The sequence below is a fragment of the Carcharhinus amblyrhynchos genome, chromosome 33 (genome assembly GCF_965287045.1).
Source record: "Carcharhinus amblyrhynchos chromosome 33, sCarAmb.v2.hapA, whole genome shotgun sequence".
NCBI lineage: Eukaryota > Metazoa > Chordata > Chondrichthyes > Carcharhiniformes > Carcharhinidae > Carcharhinus > Carcharhinus amblyrhynchos.
Window position 1 is genome coordinate 16,498,043 of NC_137356.1, and position 21,414 is coordinate 16,519,456.

Consider the following 21,414-nt stretch of genomic DNA (forward strand, 5'->3'; position numbering starts at 1 on the left):
CCGCACTGACGCCCATAGAGAGTGGATTCCCAGTTAACGAGAAATAGAAGGCATTTAATCAGAGGCGGCTCGACTCACATCGAGAACAAGAGCTGCAATGTTTCCGGAACACTCCTGATTCCCCATCTTCCCAACTTGGAACCCAAGATATAGGAGCAGAATTAGGCCATTCGGCCCACTGAGTCTGCTCGGCCATTCCATCATGGCTGATAAGTTTCTCAACCTCATTTTCCCGCCTTTTCTCCATAACCCCTGATCCCCCTGTTAATCAAGAACCTATCTATCTCTGTCTTAAAGACACTCAATGACCTGGCCTCCTCTGCGGCAAAGAGTTCCACAGATTCACCACCTCTGGCTGAAGAAATTCCTCCTCATCTCGATTCCAAAGGGGCGTTCCTTTACTCTGAGGCTGTACCCTCGGAGCTTGGTCTCTCCGACAAATGGAAACATCTTCCCCGTGTCCACTCTGTCCCAAGCTTTCAGTATCCTTCATTGCTGCGGGGTCACAATTCTGAAACCTCTAGCAGCTCACCCTCACTAAGAGGGCTGCATCACAAGCTTCTCAGGCCCACAAGGGAAGGGGTGATTGACACGTGCCGGCCTTGCTAACCACGTTCATGGCCCAAGAGCAAGTTAGGATAAAATCTTACCTCGTCAAAGTCCATCTTGTCCGGGTACTTTGGGGGCACGGACAAGAACCTGGATGGCTCCATGGGGGGATATTTCACTGAAATATAAATACATTGTCACAATACGGACCATTTGCCACTGGATATCGCGCAGACACTGAGTGCACAACATCTCTGCTGCAGCCATCCATCTATTCATTGAACAGGAGACCATGAAGCCCATCGAGCCTGTACTGGCTCTTGGGAAGAGCCACTCAAATTAGTCTCACTCTGCCTGATCTTTCCACAGGAATCAGTAACTTTCCTTTTCCTGTTCGAGGGTTTGTCCAGCTCCTGTTCGAGGGTTGCCACCAAATCTCCTTCCACCAGCCTGTCAAGTAGGGAGTCCTAAATTGCAACATCACGTGGCTTTTATAGCTTCTCCTTCCCTCCCCCTGGGGTGGCACAGTGGTTAGCATTGCTGCCTCTCAGCGCCAGGGACCCGGGTTCAATTCCCGGCTTGGGTCACTGTCTGTGTGGAGTCTGCACGTTCTCCTCGTGTCTATGTGGGTTTCCTCCCACAGTCTGAAAGACGTGCTGATTGGTGCATTGGCCATGCTAAATTCTCCCTCAGTGTACCCGAACAGGCGCCGGAGTGTACTGACTGGGGGATTTTCACAGTAACTTCATTGCAGTGTTAATGTAAGATTACTTGTGACTAATAAAATAAACTTGTGTCCCGTCGCCCCATAATTCTGATATGAGCAACTCCAAAATCAAACTGTCCTCAGTATAAAAAGGATTCTGAAAATGAATCCAGACCAAAAAAAAGCAAAACAAGATAATGTACAATTTGAGTAAAAGCAAATTACTGCGGATGCTGGAATCCGAAACCAAAACAGAAAATGCTGGAAAATCTCAGTAGGTCCGGCAGCATCTGTAAGGAGATGAAAAGAGCTGACGTTTCGGAGTCCAGATGACCCTTTGTCAAAACTAAAAGGCAGAGAAAGTGGGAGATATTTAGACTGCAGGGGGAGGGCATGAAAGATGAGTCATAGCCATAGAAACCAGGGGAAAGGCTGCTAATGGCAGCCCATAGAGAGATTAGAAGGTCACGGATATTGAGCCTGATATCCACACCCCCCGCCTGCATCATGATGTTCCAGAAAACACACCGTGTCACTTACCCATAATCTCCAAATGCACATGGGTGAAGCTGTCCACCTCATCCTGCATGCTGCTGGTTGACTTCAGTGGCACCTGCAGGAATCCATAGTGTTCCTTATTACAGATATACATCTGGACCCCTGAAACAGAGACAAAGCAGTTGTATTAGTGCAGCAACATTCAGCCTGTGAGGCACACTATTGGGTACAAAGGACAACACAATACAGAGGGACTCTTCAGCCCTCCAAACCTGCGCCGTCACATTGTCCCATCGAGGCCAACTGCCTGTATCCCTCTATTCCCCGCCTGTTCATGAATCTATCCAGATAAGTCTCAAATGTGGCTAACCAATCTGCCTCAACCACCTCACTTGGCAGTACATTCCAGGCCCCCTGTATAAAAACTTGCCCCCGCACATCTCCACTCAACCTTTCCCCTCCCCCCCTTATATTGAACTTGTGCCCCCTTGTAATTGTCATTTCTGCTCCTGGGAAAAAGCTTACAACTGTTCACCCTATCCAATACCCCTCATAATTTTATAAACTTCTGTCTGGTCGCCTCCAGGTGCAATGCAGGATCCATGGGTATCGGTTAAGTTCATACAAGATATGTGCTGAAGTTTGGTACATTGTCACGTAGATACATGATATGTGATAAAACATTTATATAGTGCCTTTCATGAGTTCAGGACACTCCAAAGGGCATCTAATTAAGTACTTTCAAAGTGTAATCACAGGTGTGATGTAGGAAATATGTCAGCCAATTTGCAAACAGGAAGCTCTCTCCATATCCCTAGAAAATTGCAGAGGCTGAGGGGGCGGTGGGGTGGGGTTCAACAATGTCAAAAATGAGCTTGACAAGGTATTTGTTGGGCAATGGAACTGAGGGATGTGGAGCAATGGTAGATACAGATCAGCCAGGATCTAAGTGAATGACGCTACAGGCTAGAGGGACTGAATGGCCTCATCCTGTTCCTGTACCCGAGCTCGGTGGCCCATTCGGAGGCACTAATGCAACTTCCCCAAAGGCCTCGTTTCACTGTTTAACCATAGTCATCTAATAAGGTGTGATGAAGGTCAGAGGCCACATCATAGCTTTCATTCAAGTGAATTTAGTTGCATTGTGGTTAGGGTGCATTGACTGGAACAAGTGGAGTGTGGCGACTAGGGGAATTTCATAGTAACTTCATTTCAGTGTTAATGTAAGTCTTACTTGTGATTAATAAACTTAAAAAGACTTTTTTTTAAATTAAAAAGGTATTGCTGATTAAAAAGACATGCTGTCAAAGCTTGGCAGTTAATTGTTCCCTGGTGCATGCACCAGGGCAACGCCTCTGCCAACAAGAGTCCGCTTTTTAAGAACTAATTTTACGGGATGCGGGCATCACTGGATACACCAGTATTTATCGCCAACCAATCAGCACTCTCTTCTCATGCAGTATGAATTCATAGAAGCTACAGTGCAGGAGGCCATTCGGCCCATCGAGCCAGCACCAACAACAATCCCACCCTATCCCTGTAACCCTGTGTATTTACCCTGCTAATCCACCTGACACAAAGGGGCAATTTAGCACGGCCAATGCACCCTAACCAGCATGCCTTTCGGACTGTGGAAGGAAACTGGAACATTTGGAGGAAACCCACGCAGACACAGGGAGAATGTGCAAACTCCACACAGACAGGGATAGGAATCGAACCTGGGTCTCTGGCTCTGTGAGACAGCAGTGCTAACCACTGTGCCACCGTGCCATTGTGTGATAAACATGAATTGTAGAATGGTTGCGGCAAAGGAAGCCATTCAGCCCGTCGTGTCTGCACCCGCTCTACAAATGCTCGAAGGGCCGAATGGCCTCCTCCTGCTCCTATGTTTCTATCCCCACATTGCCATCATTCACTGGCTACACCCATCTTCATAATTCCCACACCAACCAGACAGCTAACGCACACTTTGTTTAGTTTATTTATTAGTGTCACAAGTAAGGCTTACATTAACACTGCAGTGACGATACTGAGAAAATCTCCTCGCCGCCACACTCCGGCACCTGTTCAGGGGCAAAGAAAGGAAACCCACGTAGACACGGGGAGAATGTGCAAACTCCACACAGACACCCAAGCTGGGAATCGAACCTGGGTCCCTGGAGCTTTGAGGCAGCACTGCTAACCACTGTGCCACTCACACATGCAGGATTAAAGGATTATTCAGCTGCGGTGCCTTGTAACGTGGCCTCAGATATCAGCCACAAAGCCAGCCCAGGTTTGAATGCTGCGAGCAGCCCGCATTCCTGCACAGCTCCACGTGCTTAGTCACGTCCAGTGGGTTGGATCCTGCTGCTCACCTGCTTGCCGGCACGAGAACGCAAAGACAATGATGTCGTCAAAAGACCAGGTATAGTCGGGGTGCGGGGGGTAAAACGCCAGCTGCTTGGAGGCCTCTTTGCGAAGGTCGATCAGCATCGTGGAGTGGACCATGACCACCGGGAAGCAGCCAAGCCGGTCCCGTTTCCGTATGGGGACGTACGCCGGGGTCCGCTTGTAATAACCCTGTCGAGGAAAGAAAGCATTACTGTGCCACGCAGCGTCAGATATCGAAACAGGAGAAACAGCCATGTCGTCAAGGGGCTCAGGCCAACGTCAGACAACCTATTCCTGGGCACCACAAAGAAAGGGTTTAAGGGCAATATTAAAGTCTGGCACAGGGCTGGAGTGCGGTGAGACCAGCGTGGTTCAGGATTAGAATATAGTGTCATATGAAGCTAGTACAGGGTTGGAGCGCAGTGATACCAGACTGGTCCAGGGTTGCAGCATGGTGATAGAAGCCTGAACACACTCATTCCATCGCAGGTTATGACCAAAGCAGCACTGCAGGAAGTGTGAACTAGATACATCTCTCAACCAATCCCTGTCAACTCCAGTGTAACCCGATCTTCGTTGTGTGTGTGCATTGGGGGCTGGGAGTAGGAACCGTGTCTCCCCCAGTCAGAGGGACCCAGCGATTGATTTCCCACAATGGGCACCTATCAGCTGGTGAGATGCCGAATGCAGGCAGCACCTCAGGGTGACAGTGCACCGAGGCGCCTCAACTGGGAAACGGCAGCAAACATTAACAACTCTCTCCTGAACTCCAATTCACGGCCCAGCACACCATCAAACACATTAGCAGCACATTCACAATGCAGGGGGTATCACTAAACACTACCAGAGGACAGGAGGGGCAAAGAGAGGGGAAAACATTGTTAAAAGGAAGTTTGATACGGGTAAATGGAGAGGATGTGTTTCCACTAGCAGGAGGGACAACAACCAGAGACAGATAATGTTAATGAGAGACAGAGAGACAGAGACTGAGACTGAGACAGACAGAGAGAGAGAGAGGAGAGACAGGGAGTCAGGGGGAGTGAGAGCAGGGGAGCCCGGAGAGAGAGTTAGGGGGAGACAGAGAGAGAGAGAGAGAGTTAGGGGGAGACAGAGAGAGAGAGAGAGAGTTAGGGGGAGACAGAGAGAGAGAGAGAGAGAGTTAGGGGGAGACAGAGAGAGAGAGAGTTAGGGGGAGACAGTGAGAGAGAGACAGAGTTAGGGGGAGACAGAGAGAGAGAGAGAGTTAGGGAGAGAGAGACAGACAGAGTTAGGGGGAGACAGAGAGAGAGAGACAGAGAGTTAGGGGGAGAGAGAGAGACAGAGAGTTAGGGGGAGAGAGAGAGACAGAGAGTTAGGGGGAGAGAGAGAGACAGAGAGTTAGGGGGCGAGAGAGAGACAGAGAGTTAGGGGGCGAGAGAGAGACAGAGTTAGAGGGAGAGAGAGAGACAGAGAGTTAGGGGGAGAGAGAGAGACAGAGAGTTGGGGGGAGGGAGAGAGAGAGAGTTGGGGGAGAGAGAGAGACAGAGAGTTGGGGGAGAGAGAGAGAGAGACAGAGAGTTAGGGGGAGAGAGAGAGAGACAGAGAGTTAGGGGGGGAGAGAGAGACAGAGAGTTAGGGGGAGAGAGAGAGAGACAGAGTTAGGGAGAGAGAGAGACAGAGAGTTGGGGGAGAGAGAGAGACAGAGAGTTAGGGGGAGAGAGAGAGAGACAGAGAGTTAGGGGGGAGAGAGAGACAGAGAGTTAGGGGGAGAGAGAGAGACAGAGAGTTAGGGGGAGAGAGAGAGACAGAGAGTTAGGGGGAGAGAGAGAGACAGAGTTAGGGGGAGAGAGAGAGACAGAGAGTTAGGGAGAGAGAGACAGAGAGTTAGGGGGAGAGAGAGAGACAGAGAGTTAGGGGGAGAGAGAGAGACAGAGAGTTAGGGGGAGAGAGAGAGACAGAGAGTTAGGGGGAGAGAGAGAGACAGAGAGTTAGGGGGAGAGAGAGAGACAGAGAGTTAGGGGGAGAGAGAGAGACAGAGAGTTAGGGGGAGAGAGAGAGACAGAGAGTTAGGGGGAGAGAGAGAGACAGAGAGTTAGGGGGAGAGAGAGAGACAGAGAGTTAGGGGGAGAGAGAGAGACAGAGAGTTAGGGGGAGAGAGAGAGACAGAGAGTTAGGGGGAGAGAGAGAGACAGAGAGTTAGGGGGAGAGAGAGAGACAGAGAGTTAGGGGGAGAGAGAGAGACAGAGAGTTAGGGGGAGAGAGAGAGACAGAGAGTTAGGGGGAGAGAGAGAGACAGAGAGTTAGGGGGAGAGAGAGAGACAGAGAGTTAGGGGGAGAGAGAGAGACAGAGAGTTAGGGGGAGAGAGAGAGACAGAGAGTTAGGGGGAGAGAGAGAGACAGAGAGTTAGGGGGAGAGAGAGAGACAGAGAGTTAGGGGGAGAGAGAGAGACAGAGTTAGGGGGAGAGAGAGAGAGAGTTAGGGGGGAGAGAGAGTTAGAGAGTGCGGAGAGTTATAGAGTATGCTCTGGGGAATCTGAACAAGGCAGATGAATGCTTGGGGCTAAGAGAAAGGGGCTGACAGGGGACTGCAATCAAAGTGCACACTATTAACTCTTCAGAGAATCTGAGATCATTCAAGGCCAGCAGTTGAGAAAGTCGAGAAGCTGAAGCATGAAATGGGAGTTGAGAAAGAACGTTACCCTCGACCTACCTCCGAGGTCATCCCACACCAGAAATTGGAATAGGCTGAGCGCGAGTCCAACATCGGGGCAACGACGGTCTTGTTCTCCGCGATAAGAAGGTTCAGGGTGTCTGGGTTAATCAGGAAATTGTCTGTGTCGAGAAACTGAAAAGAAGCAAAGCACCGGTGAGCAGGAACCAGATCGCCGTCCTCAGACTGTGCCAAACAAACACTGTGCCCAGGCAATGTGGCACTGGGCACCTGCCAACCCCTCTGAGCATAACGAGAGTGCGGCAGAACTAGCAGGCCTGTACCTGAGCAGCAGAAATAGTGCCCGTGATATAAAAGTGTTAATGACAGGGTGTTATTAGGAAGATAGAGACAGGAATATTCCTTCTGCCTCTCAAACTGTTCCACGGTGAAAGAGAATGATCACAGTAATTTCCTACCTCCATTCTATAATCGTTAGCACACTTGCCAATCCAATAACTATCGCATAGCTGTATGCTTCCTAACATCAGCCTAAGAGTCTAGCTGTAATGTTAAGCTTCTGCCCCATGGTTCTGAACTCCCACATCAGAAGGTAGAGGGTCTTTCTATCTATCCCACCAACTTCTTTCAGAGAATCAATCCCTCCCCAACTCTCGTCCTCCCCAACTCGGAAGGATTAGAATCAGTGCAGGAGGCCATTCAGCCTATTGAGTCTGTACTGACCACAATTCCACCCTGGCCCTATGCCTGTAACCCCTTGCATTTACCCTAGCTAGTCTGCCTGACACTAAGAGGCAATTTAGCACAAGCAATAAACCCAACACGGACATCTTTGGACTGTGGGAGGAAACTGGAGCACCTGGGGGAAACCCATGCTGACACAGGGAGTACGTGCAGACTACAAACATACAGTGACCTAAGCTGGGAATCGAACCTGGGTCCCTGGCGCTGTGAGGCAGTGGTGCTAACCACTGTGCCACCGTGCCACTCATTTCATTCTCATGGAGCTGCTGTAGCACAAGATGGGAGAGGTACACCCAGTCTGACACTGACAATTGGCTTCAAACTGTTCTCAGAGGTGCGTCAGCAGTCTTGCCTCTGGGGAGATGGCGCAGTGGTAATGTCACTCGCTGACCTAGTAACCCAGAGGCATGGGTTTATATTGTGGGGACACTGGGTTCAAATCCCACAATGGCAGCAAATGGAATTTAAATTCAATTAATAAAAATCTGGAATATAAAGTTAGTCTCAGTAATGATGACTGTGAAACTATCATTGATTGTTGTAAAAGCAAGTCCTTTAGGAAGGGAAATCTGCTGCCTCTGCCTGGTCTGGCCTACCTGGATGTGGTGGCACTGGAGGCGGTTCAGAAGAGGTTCACCCTGGTTCCAGGTTTAAAGGGGCTGCCGTATGAGGAGCAATAGAGTAGATTGGGCTTGTACTCGCTGGAGTACAGGAGAACAAGGAGGAATTTGTTTGAGCCCCAGGTCATCCCAAAGCATTTTACAGTCAATGCACTCTAATCATTGTTGTAATGTAGGAAGCAATATGTACACAGCAAGCTCCCAAATACAGCATGTGACCAGGTGATCTGTTTTGGTGATACTGGGTTGAGGGGTAAATATTGGCCCACAACATTGGTGGTGGTGGTGGGGGCTGTGTGTGTGGGTGTGGGTGTGTGTGTGTGTGTGTGTGTGTGTGTGTGTGTGGGTGTGTGGGGGGCGGGGTGAATCTTCCCTGCTCCCTTTCAAACCACTCATGGCAGCACAGTGGTTAGCACGGCTGCCTCACAGCACCAGGGAACTGGGTTCAATTCCCGGCTTGGGTCACTGTCTGTGCAGAGTGTGCACGTTCTTCCTGCGTCTAAGGGGGAGGTGATGGCCTGGTGATATTATCGCTAGATTATTAATCCAGAAACTCAGCTCATGTCCTGGGGACCCGGGTTCGAATCCCGCTATGGCAGATGGTGGAATCTGAATTCAGTAAAAAATATCTGGAATTAAGAATCTACTGATGACCATGAAACCATTGTCAGAAAAACCCATCTGGTTCACTAATGTCCCTTTAGGGAAGGAAATCTGCCCTCCTTACCCAATCATGTGACCCCAGAGCCACAGCAATATGGTTGACTCTCAACTGCCCTCCAAGGGCAACTAGGGATGGGCAATAAATGCTGTCCCAGCCAGCGAAACCCATGTCCCCCGAATGAATTTAAAAAATGTGGGTTTTCTCTGGGTGCTGCAGTTTCCTCCCGCAATCCAAATATGGGTTGATTGGCCATACTAAATTGACCCTAGTGTCAGGAGGATTAGCAGGGTAAATATGTGGGATTACAGGAATAGGGTGGGATTGAGGTTGATACTGACTCGATGGGCTAAATAGCCTCCTTCAGCCCTGTAGGGATTCTATAAATTCCTTTCGTACCTGCCTGAGGGGGCCTCGGATTAACACCTTTTCTGAAAGTAAGTACCCCCGACAGTGCAGCACTCCCTCAGTACTGCACTGAACGTCTGCTGAGATTTTACACTCCGGAGTGGGACTTGAACCTACGACATTCTCACTCAGGGCCAAGATCCACTGAGCTATGGCTAACTTGTGCATTTGGGATTCAGATTAAAGCACACAGACCTCCCCTCAATGAACTGTCTGATGAACAATCCCTATGGCAGCAGTAGTAAACACCAAAGCAATCTCTACAGCTCGTTAGGTGTGTCTCTGACACGCAGAGAACCTCTGCTGTAATGGTGCTGTCCTCACCAAAATATAATCAGCCCACCGATCCCTCGCTGAGTTCAGTGCTGCTTGTCTGAGCTTCATCACGTGCTCGTATCGAGAGTCAGACCAGTGCTTAGGCCCCATTTCATCGAAGTAGGATCTGAAAGCCAACATTGCAAAGCACATACAGGACATTAGTATCCAACAGGACACCATCATTACAGCAAGACAACTGCCTGACCAACCGCTCCCCTCCGTTCACGCCGCCCAATTTGTCATCCAAGTTGGGTGCAGGAGTAGGCCACTCAGCCCATCAAGCCTGCCCCGCCATTCAATAAGACTTTGGCTGGCCTAATTTTAACCTCAACTTCACATTCCTGCCTACCCCCAGTGACCCTCCATCCCCTTTACTTACCAAAGAGGTACTCCATCTGCCTTAAAGATAATCAAAGGCTGATCTTCCTCCGCCTTTTGAGAGACTTCCAAAGCCTCACGGAACTCAGAGAAAGAAACTTTCCTTCGTTTTCAATGGGCGACCCCATTATTTTTAAACAGAGACCCCCCCCCAGTTCTAGACTCTCCCACAAGAGGAAACATCCTCTCCACAGCCACCCGGTCAACACCCCTCAGGATCTTGCATGTTTCAATCAAGTCACCTCTTATTCTTTTAGACTCTAGTGGGCACAAGTCCAGCCTCTCCAACACAAGACAGCTTGCCCAATCCAACCCCAATATTGTAACAGGACAGGACAAAGGTCACACTTGACCAGTGCCTCATTAGATGTGACACCCATAGGGTATGAAAGGTACCATACAAATACAAAGAGGGTCTATTTTCTTGTTTGGCACTCCACTATAAACAGTAATTGAGATTTCATACATTTGTGTCCTTTTCTGTTCTGCAGGCTAACAACAGACCACAATATGGATATTAACACAATTGTACCATACACTGACTGAACAATACACTGCTGTAAACCCGAGCCCCGCATTCATTCATCCTCTGAAAACGATATGGGAAGAGCTTCAACAACAACATACTGTGTTTATATTATTCCTTAAAATCACAGAATCCCTTCAGTACAGAAGGAAGCCATTCAGCCCATCAAAGCATAATCCAACCTAGGGCCTATCCCTGTAACCCCTGCTAATCCCAAAGATGCGCTCTTCGGCTGATTGGTGTAACAAGTTGTCCCTAGTTAGTCTCCCCTCAATGTGGAGTGCCATAAGCATAGACAGGGTCATGGGTGGAAGAGGGAGCTCACAATGTTAAAATGGTGGTGCGGGCTCATTGGGCCGAAGGGCCTGTTTCCCGTGCTGTCTTGTTCTTTGTTTTTTTTTAATCCCCCTGACACCAAGGAGCAACTTAGCATGGCCAATCCACCTAACCCGCATATCTTTGGACTGTGGGAGGAAACCAAAGCACCTGAAAGAAACCCACTCAGACACGAGGAGAATGTGCAAACTCCACACAGACAGTGACCCAAGGCTGGAATTGAACCCAGGTCCCTGGAGCTGAGAGGCAGTGGCTCTAACCACTGTGCCACCCAACAAGACCAGCCTTTCATTCGATACTTTGTTTTAGCCTTCCCCTCGCTTGAGGTGGCCAACTAAATCGAGTGCCTGGCACACAAGAAATCCAAATATTCACTGAGATCACAGTGTCTAATGGACAGCCAGTGGCAACATAGTGTAAACCTACCAGATTTACTAAGGCCACTGAATATGGCGAGCGAGTACCCGCCCAAAAACTAGTGCTAGAAGCAAATATTAGTGTTACTGCAGCAGGACTGTAGCTGCCTGGCACTGTGTAAACATGGAGAGACCCTGCTTCCTGATTGAGTGAGGGGGGAAATCTCTTCCCGCAACTGCTAAGGGCAGAGGTGCTTAGGGGGTGTGGAGGGATATGGTCCAGGTGCAGGTCAGTGGGACTAGGCAGAAAAGGCCTGTTTCAGTGCTGTAATGTTCTATGGTTCTATAGCAGCATGGTGGCACAGTGGTTATCACTGCTGCATCACAGCACCAGGGGCCCGGGTTCAATTCCAGTCTTTGCCCACTGACTGTGCCGGGGACTGTACGCTCTCCCCGTGGGTTTCCTCCGGGTGCTCCGGTTTCCTCCGAAAGACGTGCTGGTTAGGTGCATTGGCTGTGCTAAATTCTCCCTCAGTGAGCAGGCACCAGAGTATGGCGACTGGGGGATTTTCACAGTAACTTCATTGCAGTGTTAACGCAAGCCTTACTTGTAACACTAATAAATAAACTTTAATAAAAGCTACTCATTATTATCGTAACAACTGATCATCTCAAACTAGCTCTCGGTATGACAAGTCAGTGCCAAAACACACTCAAACTCGTCACCAGCTCAATGTTTGCACTCGGTCAAAGTCTCTTCCACTGACAATGACGAGAGTGAACAGAAGCTGCCCGATAGGAAAGGGATTCTGGGCTGCAGCCAACAGCGGGACTCACTTTGGTTCATCCATGGGTCTCCACTCGACAGAATGGTAGAGTCCTTGTACATTCACCAGCCATTCCCTCAGCACTGCTGTGGTATTATCCACATTGTGGTCTGTTGCTATCCTGCGGTACAGAAAAGAACACAGATGTAATAAACCGTAATCACTGCATACAGCGGAGTTCTCTCCAATCCACAGAAACATATAAAATTCTAACAGGGTTAGACAGGGGTAGGTTCAGAAAGAATGTTCTCGATGGTGGGGGAGTCCAGAGCGAGGGGGTCATAGTTTGAGGATAGAACTGAGGTGAGGAGAAATTTCTTCACCCAGAGGGTGGTGAATGTGTGGAATTCACTCCCACAGAAAGTAGCTGAAGTCAAAACACTGTCTGATTTCGAGAAGAAATTCGATATAGCTCTTGAGGCTAAAGGGATCGAGGGAGATGGGGGAAAGAAAAGTTAAAATTTATTTATTAGTCCCAAGTAGGTTTAAATTAACGCTGCAATGAAGGTACTGTGAAAATCCCCCATACTCCGGCACTTGTCCGGGTACACTGAGGGAGAATTTAGCACAGGCAATGCACCCTAACCAGCACGTCTTTCGGATTGTGGGAGGAAACCTGAGCACCTGAAGGAAACCCACTCAGACACGGGGAGAATGTGCAGACTCCACACACACAGTGACCCAAGGCTGGGAATCGAACCCGGAGTCCCTGGCACTGTTAGCCACTGTGCCACCATAAGGATTGGGATATTGAATTCTACGTTCAGTCATGAGTGAAATGAATGTTGCAGCAGGCTCGAAGGGACAAATGGTCTACTCCTGCTTTTAGTTTCTGAAAACTGACCCTCTTTGCATTTAGATGGTGCCTTTCCCATCCGAAGGACATCACATCCACTGAGGCACTGGCAAAGTGTAATAGAGAAACAGGACAAACAATTCGTAAAGCATCATGTCCCATAAACAGCACAGAGATGAATGAACAGACCATCTATTCTGGTGCTGCAGATTGAGAGAAGATGCTTTTTGGGGTGCAGTTCAGTGTCTCAGTTGAATGATGGCACCCCCAACAATGTAGTGCTCCCTCAGCACTGCATTAGTGCGTCAGCTTTGACGGTGCGCCAAGCGTTGTGGGAGTGGGATTTGAACCCACAACCTTCTGACTCAAGAGACGTGTGTGCTACCAGCTGAGCCAAGGCTGCAAACATACCCTGTTTGCTGCTAAAACAGGCTCCGGTCTCTGACTGCAATAAGCTGTCAACGCTGCTCTCCAAACCTGGTCTCAGGTTAGTCTGCAGGAGCTCCACACAAGAGCTGTAATCAAACACTGCTGAGCGAAGGAAGGAAGGAGGAAAACAGATGCAACAGGGCTCAGTCTCACAGCAGGAGCAGGTACGCCCTGAACCATCTGCCACCACAGAAAGCATTCTTCCTGGTTGTATCACAGCTTGGTCTGGGCTCCTGCTCTGCCCAAAACTGCAAGGAACTACAAAAGGTCATGAATGTAGCCCAATCCATCACGCAAATCAGCCCCCTATCCATTGACTTTGTCTATACTTCGCACTGCCTCGGCAAAGCAGCCAGCATAATTAAGGACCCCACGCACCCCAGACATTCTCTCTTCCATCTTCTTCCTTCGGGAAAAAGATACAACAGTCTGAGGTCACGTACCAACTGACTCAAGAACAGCTTCTTCCCTGCTGCCGTCAGACTTTTGAATGGACCTACCTCGCATTAAGTAGATCTTTCTCTACAACCTAGCTATGACTGTAACTACATTCTGCACTCTCTCATTGCCTTCTCTATGGTATGTTTTGTCTGTACAGTGCGCAAGAAACAATACTTTTCACTGTGACAATACATGTGACGATCAAATAAATCAAATCAAAATGTTGCGTCTGTAGTTACTTCCTTCCTAATGTTCCAATTCCATTTTATTTATTGCATGTTCAAGATTCACATCTGTATGGCTTATGTGCAAATCCTGCAAAGTTAAACATCATTCGTGATGTGTCTGTCCAACAGTGCTCCGAATCCCTCTGGAAATCTTTAGCTGCCTCCTCTACATCCACCAATCTTGTTAAATTCCATTTGAATAAATAATTGAACCTGTTGCACATCAATCAGAGGGGGGGAGGGAGGGGAGCATCCCTCCCATCACCAAACGTCTTAACTACCCCTTTGTTCTTCCTTGCCTGCTTTCCAAAACCTTGGCCCCCCCCCAGAGCCTTCTCCTGCACCCCATTACGCTGATTGCACCCCAGCCTGAATTCTACCCTTCCTCCAGTGGCTTCTCACTATCCAGTGTGGGGTGGAAGCCCCATACCTAAAAAAGGGGAAGGGGTGGGGGAGGTGGGATCTGCCACTCCATTAAAATGCAACTCATGTTATAGCATCCAAGAGTAATCTGCTCTGTGCATTATATGGTACAGTATAACATTTTTAGAACTGAACCTGGCACAGTGGTTAGTGTTGCTGCCTCACAGCGGCACGGCTCAGGGTTCGATTCCTAGTTTAGGTCACTGTCTATGATGAGTCTGCACGTTCTCCCCGTGTCAGCGTGGGTTTTCTCCCACAGTCTGAAAGATGTGCTGGTTAGGTGTACGGGACATGCTAAATTCTCTCCCGGTGTACCCAAACAAGCACTGGGGTGGGGCGACTAGGGGATTTTCACAGTAACTTCATTGCAGTGTTATTGTAAGCCTATTTGTGACACTAATTAAAAAAAAAACACTACTGTAGCAAAGGAAAATGTCTTTCCACTAGCTTGCTTCAACACTTTGAGTTGTGTCTGTAGTTACTTCCTTCCTAATGTTCCAATTCCATTTTATTTATTGCATATTCAAGACTCACATCTGTACGACTTATGTGCAAATCCTGCAAAGTTAAACATCATTGCGATGTGCCTGTCCAACAGTGATCCAAATCCCTCTGTAAATCTTTAGCTGCCTCCTCCACATCCACCAATCTTGTTATATTAGATTTGTCAACAATTATGTCCACCAGAAAGCAGGCAAGCAAACCTTTGATCTCTGTGCGATTCACCTCAACACTCTTCTCCCACCTAAAACTCTACTTTTTTTTGAACACTACCTTTTGTTTTCCATTTCTTACACGGTCCAAGGCTGAGGCCTGGAATAATGCCAGTTTTTGCTCAATAAAGTCTTTCATGTGGAACTTTGCCAAAAGCTTTCCAAGTAAACCCGAATATAGGAAGTGACACCAATTACTTTACTCAAAATCTCTTGCAAGAAGTGAAAGACGTTTGCCAGACACCATAAAGTCTTCTAAACCTTGTAAGAAGCTCTGTTCAATCAGCAGTAATTGAGCTTTTAATGGCATTGTAAATCACGGTTACTAAACATCGATCTCTGGCCCTGAGAAATTAATTTTACAAGTGTGGAATAGCATTCCTTCAGAAGACCATTTAAAAACTCCAAAATTTTTCAAGGTTCTTTTTAAAGTTTGTGTTTTCCTTTTCAAGTTCCTCCATTAATAGTAGGGGGAGGGGGGGGGGGGGGCTGAGGAGGGGGGGGGGGAGAGTAGGGGGCTGAAGAGTGTTAATGGGGATAACGTGGAGGTGGGGAGAGGAGGAGGGGGGGTTATAAAGGGGAGAAGAGAGTTTGGAGAGCGGGCACTGGAGCACAGGGCTTCGGGAGAGTGTGTGGGTTGGAGGTTTAGATGAGGAAAGAGAGGTAGGTGAAGGAGATAAAAATTAAATGTTGGGCAAAGAATGAGGAGTTGGCGTGGTGAGAGAGACAGAGCAGTGACTGCTGTTTCATTCATGTGCATTGCGGGATTTCTGTGTTATATCTTGTTATATAATCTCAAACGGAGTAATTGGAATGAAAAATTGTTTTTGTTTAGTTCAAGAATTAGCTGTCGTGAGATTCACCCTGTTAAGATTGGGAGTTAGTGAACATTTAGTTCGGTCGGGTGTGGTTGAATCCTGTGTGTGAGGTTGGAGATGTCGAGGATTGATTGGGGATATTTCCAGGAAGAGTTATTGGGGCAGTGTGTGGTGGTTGGGGTGGGTGGTTTGATCTGTCTGTCTGTCGTATCTAAAGCACATGGAAGCAAATTATGGAAAATTGACGCAGACAATCTTAGAAATCCTATGGTGCAGAAAGAGGGCATTCAGCCCATCGAGTCTGTACCGAGCACAATCCCACCCAGGCCCTCTCCCCATATCCCTACGTATTATACCCCCATATCCCTACGTATTATACCCCCATATCCCTACGTATTATACCCCCATATCCCTACGTATTATACCCCCATATCCCTACGTATTATACCCCCATATCCCTACGTATTATACCCCCATATCCCTACGTATTATACCCCCATATCCCTCTAACCTCCGCATCTCAGGACACGAAGGACAATTCTTTTTAGCATAGCCAATCAACCTAACCCGCACATCTTTGGACTGTGGGAGGAAACCGGAGCACCTGGAGGAGACCCACGCAGACACGAGGAGAATGTGCAACACAGGCAGTGACCCGAGCCAGGATTTGAACCCAGGTCCCTGGAGCTGTGAAGCAGCAGTGCTAACCCACTGTGCTACCGTGCCGCCAAGGAGGAATAAATAAACTTTAAATTCTAACAAATAAGTGAGTTGTTAGTGCATGTTTCCTCCAGTTTGACAGTGTGGTGAGGAGGGTGTTTCTTAGGGATGGAAGTTGAGTCTCAGGTTTAACGCTGTTACAACATAAGCTGCCGAACAAAGATTGAGTCTTTCTGACTGTGCTTCTTTTGAGAGGTTTTTTTCTATTTATTCGTGCCACAAGTCAGCTTACATTAACACTGCAATGAAGTTACACTGCAATGAAGAATAAACTAGGCTTGTACTCGTTAGAGTTTAGAAGAATGAGGGGAGATCTCATTGAGACCTATAAGGTGATGAATGGGATGGATAGGATAGAGGTGGAGAGACTCTTCCCGCTCAGAAAGGACAGTAGGACTAGAGGGCACAGCCTCAAGATAAAGGGGGGGCAGTTTAGAACAGAGTTGAGGAGGAACTTCTTCACTCAAAGGGTGTTGAATCTCTGGAATTCTCTGCCCATTGAGGTGGTGGAGGCTGCCTCGCTAAATATTTTTAAGACGCGGGTTGATGGGTTTTTGATAAGCGAGGGGATTAAGGGTTATGGGGAGAGGGCAGGAATGTGGAACTGAGCCACGACAGATCAGCCATGATCTTATTGAATGGCGGGGCAGGCTCGAAGGGCTAGCTGGCCTACTCCTGCTCCTATTTCTTATGTTCTTAATTTCCGGTGTATCTTCCAACTCTTATTGTGTTTGTGGCAACATGATTGGAATGTAATCTGCATTTCCTGCTTTTCTATCTGTGAGAATTCTTCAGTTTGATTGGTTGGCTGGTCCCCCTGTTTGCAGATGCCACAGATCCCCTGCAGTGGAAGCCAAATCCAAACTAATGTCTGTGCCTTCCAAAAGTTTGAGGGAAGCATTATTCAGGGTGAACAAGGAGATCCACCCCTTTGGCTCAAAATTATGCCATCAGAGTAATAATCTACATTTAAATTATGAAGAGAGGTTGGGTGGGCTTGGGTTGTTTTCATTGGAGCAGAGAAGACTGAGGGGCGATTGAGGTGTACAACAGTATGAGGGACAGAGTGGATAAGGAACAGCTGTTCCCCTTAGTTTAAGGACCAGTTATGAGAGGACATGGGTTCAAGATGAGGCCAGAGGTTTGGGGGGGATGTGAGGGAAAAAATGTTTTTACCCAGAGGATGGTGCGCTGCCTGGGAGGGTGGTGGAGGTGGGATGCCTCACATCCTTTAAAAAATACCTGGATGAGTACTTGGCACGCCATAACATTCCGGGCTATGGGCCAATTGATGGCAGATGGGATTAGGTGGGAGTTCAGGTGTTTCTAAAATGTCAGTGCAGACTCGATGGGCCGAAGGGCCTCTTCTGCGCTGAATGCCTTTATGATATAGATCAGCGGTCTCCAAACTCCGATCCGGATGCGGCCCGCGGGCCATAGTTTGGGGATATAAATCTTCCTGCTGTCCGCCCTGAGAATTGAGTGTTATTTAACTTGGGCTTAAGGGGCCATAAGTTTGCAGTTCAGACACTGCAAAGGATAAGCCAACACTGAATAACAGAAAACCTGTGACACAGAAGGAGTGATGTGGGTATGCCGGCGTTGGACTGGTGTAAACACAGTAAAAAGTCTTATTATCAAATAAATAGGTTGGACTAAAACCTGGTGTTGTCAGACTTTTTACTGTGTTTACACAGAAGGAGGCCATTTGGTCCATTCTCCATGCTGGTCAGCAGAGAGCTACCCAGCCTAATCCCATCTCCCTCAGCTAGCCGGCACGGTGACACAGTGGTTAGCACTGCTGTCTCAGACCGTCAGGGACCCGGGATCGATTCCTGGTTCGGGTCAACGTCTGTGTGGAGTTCTCTCCGTGTCTGCGTGGGTTTCCTTCGGGTGCTCCAGTCTCCTCTCAGTCTGAAAGGCTGGTTAGGGTGCATTGGCCCGAACAGGCACCGGCGTATGGCAACTAGGGGACTTTCACAGTAACTTCATTAATGTAAACCTTACTTGTGACTAATAAATAAACTTTAAGCTTTCGGTTCGCAGTCCTATCGGTGCAGGTCACAGCTCCTCGAGTAGATATCCAAGCACCATTCTAAATATGGTGAGTTCCTGCCTCTATCACCCTTTAAGCAGCGAGTTTCAAATCCGTACCACCGTCTAATCCTTCTATGAATCACTTTCCTCTCATGTTGTCTCGCTATTTAAGCCCCTCAATTTTCTATGTCTCAATTAAACCTCCCTCCACCGCCCCCCCGACTCCCTCAGCTTCACCTAATCCAAGGGAAATAAGGATAGAACAGAATCATAGAATAGAATCCCTACAATGCATTGAGTCTGTACCGACCACAATCCCACCTAGGCCCTTTCCCCATAACCCCACGTTTACCTTGCTAATCCCCTGATACTAGCGTCAATTTAACATGGCCAATCAACGTAACCCACACATTCCCAGCTTGGGTCACTGTCTGTGTGGAGTCTTTGTTCTTTGAGTTTGCACATTGTCTCTGTGTTTGTGTGCGTTTCCTCCCGGTGCTCCGGTTTCCTCCCACAGTCCAAAGACGCACGGGTTAGGTACATTGGCCGTGCTGAATTACCCCTTAAGGTACCCAAACAGGCACTGGAATGTGGCGGCCAGCAGATTTTCACAGTAACTTCATTGCAGTGTTAACGTAAGCCAACTTGTGACTAATAAAACTTGAAGAACTTTAACCCAAGCAGACACAGGGAGAGCATGCAGACTCCACACAGACAGTGACCCAGGCTAGGAATCGAACCTGGGTCTCCAGTGCAGTGAGGCAGCAGTGCTAACCACTGCGCCACTTCTTAATCACCTTACAAGGAAAAGGAATCAGCAGATGACGTGGGGGCGAAAGGGGGATCAGTATGTGTTAGCAGTGGGGAGGGAGGGGGGGCCTCGTGTGCCCTCAAGATCTGCCAGCTAAACGGTAAGTACAGTAACAAGTTGTAGACTTCAGAGTTTTACAGAAGTTAGTCACAGCACTAATAATGAGTACAATTATTTACTGATCATTTAATAATGAGGTCTACTCAGAGTTAAAGCTAAGGGGATGACGAACTGGTAATTAAGCAATTGAACAGTAGTTAGTGCTCCTGCGGCAAAAGCAAATCTCTGGGGCATGTGACTTGCATTCTCCACTAATGACAGTGGTCACTAAATCCGATTTGATGTTTGGTTTGCCAGCTATTTTTCCTGAGCGTGCTGAGCCATTGACCTCAGAAACGTGGCCAGTTTTCACTGCCACAGGAGGCCACTCGGCCCACCGTGCCTGTGCCAGCTCTCTGAATGTGCCATCCTTCACAGATGCACCATAGAAAGCATCCTTCGAGAATATGATGTGGTGATGTCGGTGTTGGACTGGGGTGGACAGGATGCGAGGTCACACGGCACCAGGTTATAGTCCAACAGGTTTAGCGGAAATCACTAGCTTGTGGAGCACTGCTCCCTCGTCAGGACCTCCAAAAGTTTGTGATTTCAAACAAACCTGTAGGATTATAACCTGGTGTCGTGTGACCGCTCACCCTTTCTGGTTGTATCACAGCTTGGTATGGGCTTCTGCTCTGACCAAGACCGCAAGGAACTACAAAGGGTCATGAATGTAGCCCAGGCCATCACGCAAACCAGCCTCCCATCCATTGACTCTGTTTACATTTCCTGCTGCCTCGGAAAAGCAGCCAGCAAAATTAAGGACCCCAAGCACCCCGGACATTCTCTCTTCCACCTTCTTCCGTCGGGATAAAGATACAAAAGTCTGAGGACACATATCAACCAGCTCAAGAACAGCTTCTGTCCTTGCAAGCTGTGCCCAGCAAACAATCTAATTCTATCTTTTACTTTTATCTGGTGCTTTTAAAACTCTGCCCTAACTCTAATAAACACTCTGCACTCTAGCTATTACCGTAACACTACATTCTGCACCCTTTCCTTTCCTTCTTCATGAACCATATGCTTTTGTCTGTATAGCGCACAAGAAACAACACTTTTCACTGTATACTAATAACTGTGACAATAATAAATCAAATCAAAATTTCCCATGGCTAATTCCCCTAATCTACACAATTTTGGACACCAAAGGGCAATTTAGTATGGCTAATCCACCTGCTCATCTTTGGAGTGTGGGAGGAAACTGGAGCACCCGGAGGAAACCCACGCAGACACGGGGAGAATGTGCAAACTCCACAGAGATGGTGCAAACTCCACAGAGATGGTGACCCAAGCCAGAATCAAACCCGGATCCCTAGCGCTATGAGGCAACAGTGCTAACCACTGTGCTGCCCAAGACCTATTTGTGTGAGAAGTACAGTCCGTAACAGCCACATTCCTTGTGACCCTGGCAGGTGGCCCCTGAGCCATCCCCGAATTACGGGCAGCACGGTAGCACAGTGGTTAGCACTGTTGCCTCACAGCTCCAGGGACCCGGGTTCGATTCTGGCTTGGGTCACCATCTCTGTGGAGTTTGCACATTCTCCCCGTGTCTGGGAGGACTGTGCATGTTCTCCCCATGTCTGCACGGGTTTCCTCTGGTGCTCTGGTTTCCTCCCACAGTCCAAAGATGTGTGGGTTAGATGGATTGGCCACGCTAAATTGCCCCTTAATGTCCTGAGATGCCTAGGTTAGAGAGATTAGTGGGGTAAATATGTGGGGACTATGGGGTTAGGGCCTAGGTGGGATTGCAGTCGGTGCAGAATCGATGGGCCAAATGGCCTCGTACTGCACCGTGGTGAATCAATCAGTCATAGCCGAGGCTGCATTAGTCTTAACAGAAGCACTAATGAGGTCCTGCCCTGTTATAAAGCAGTCTAGAGTGGACCAAAGACTGGATTAACTCTGAGTATTCAAGGGTCGCACCTACAACCAGGTAAAGGTCAGTGCAAG

At 48.3% G+C, this 21,414-nt stretch overlaps 1 protein-coding gene across 1 annotated transcript in view; it reads right to left on the minus strand.

Moving 5' to 3' along the window:
- Window positions 1-21,414, minus strand: part of colgalt1b (collagen beta(1-O)galactosyltransferase 1b) — a 54,712-nt gene that overhangs the window by 12,883 nt on the left and 20,415 nt on the right. The window contains exons 2-7 of the mRNA XM_080216484.1: window positions 11,961-12,071; window positions 9,534-9,651; window positions 6,816-6,950; window positions 4,111-4,315; window positions 1,796-1,915; window positions 651-727 (exon numbers count right to left, since the gene is read on the minus strand). Of these exons, the coding sequence (XP_080072610.1) occupies window positions 651-727; window positions 1,796-1,915; window positions 4,111-4,315; window positions 6,816-6,950; window positions 9,534-9,651; window positions 11,961-12,071 (766 nt within the window). The remainder of the gene's footprint in view (window positions 1-650; window positions 728-1,795; window positions 1,916-4,110; window positions 4,316-6,815; window positions 6,951-9,533; window positions 9,652-11,960; window positions 12,072-21,414) is intronic.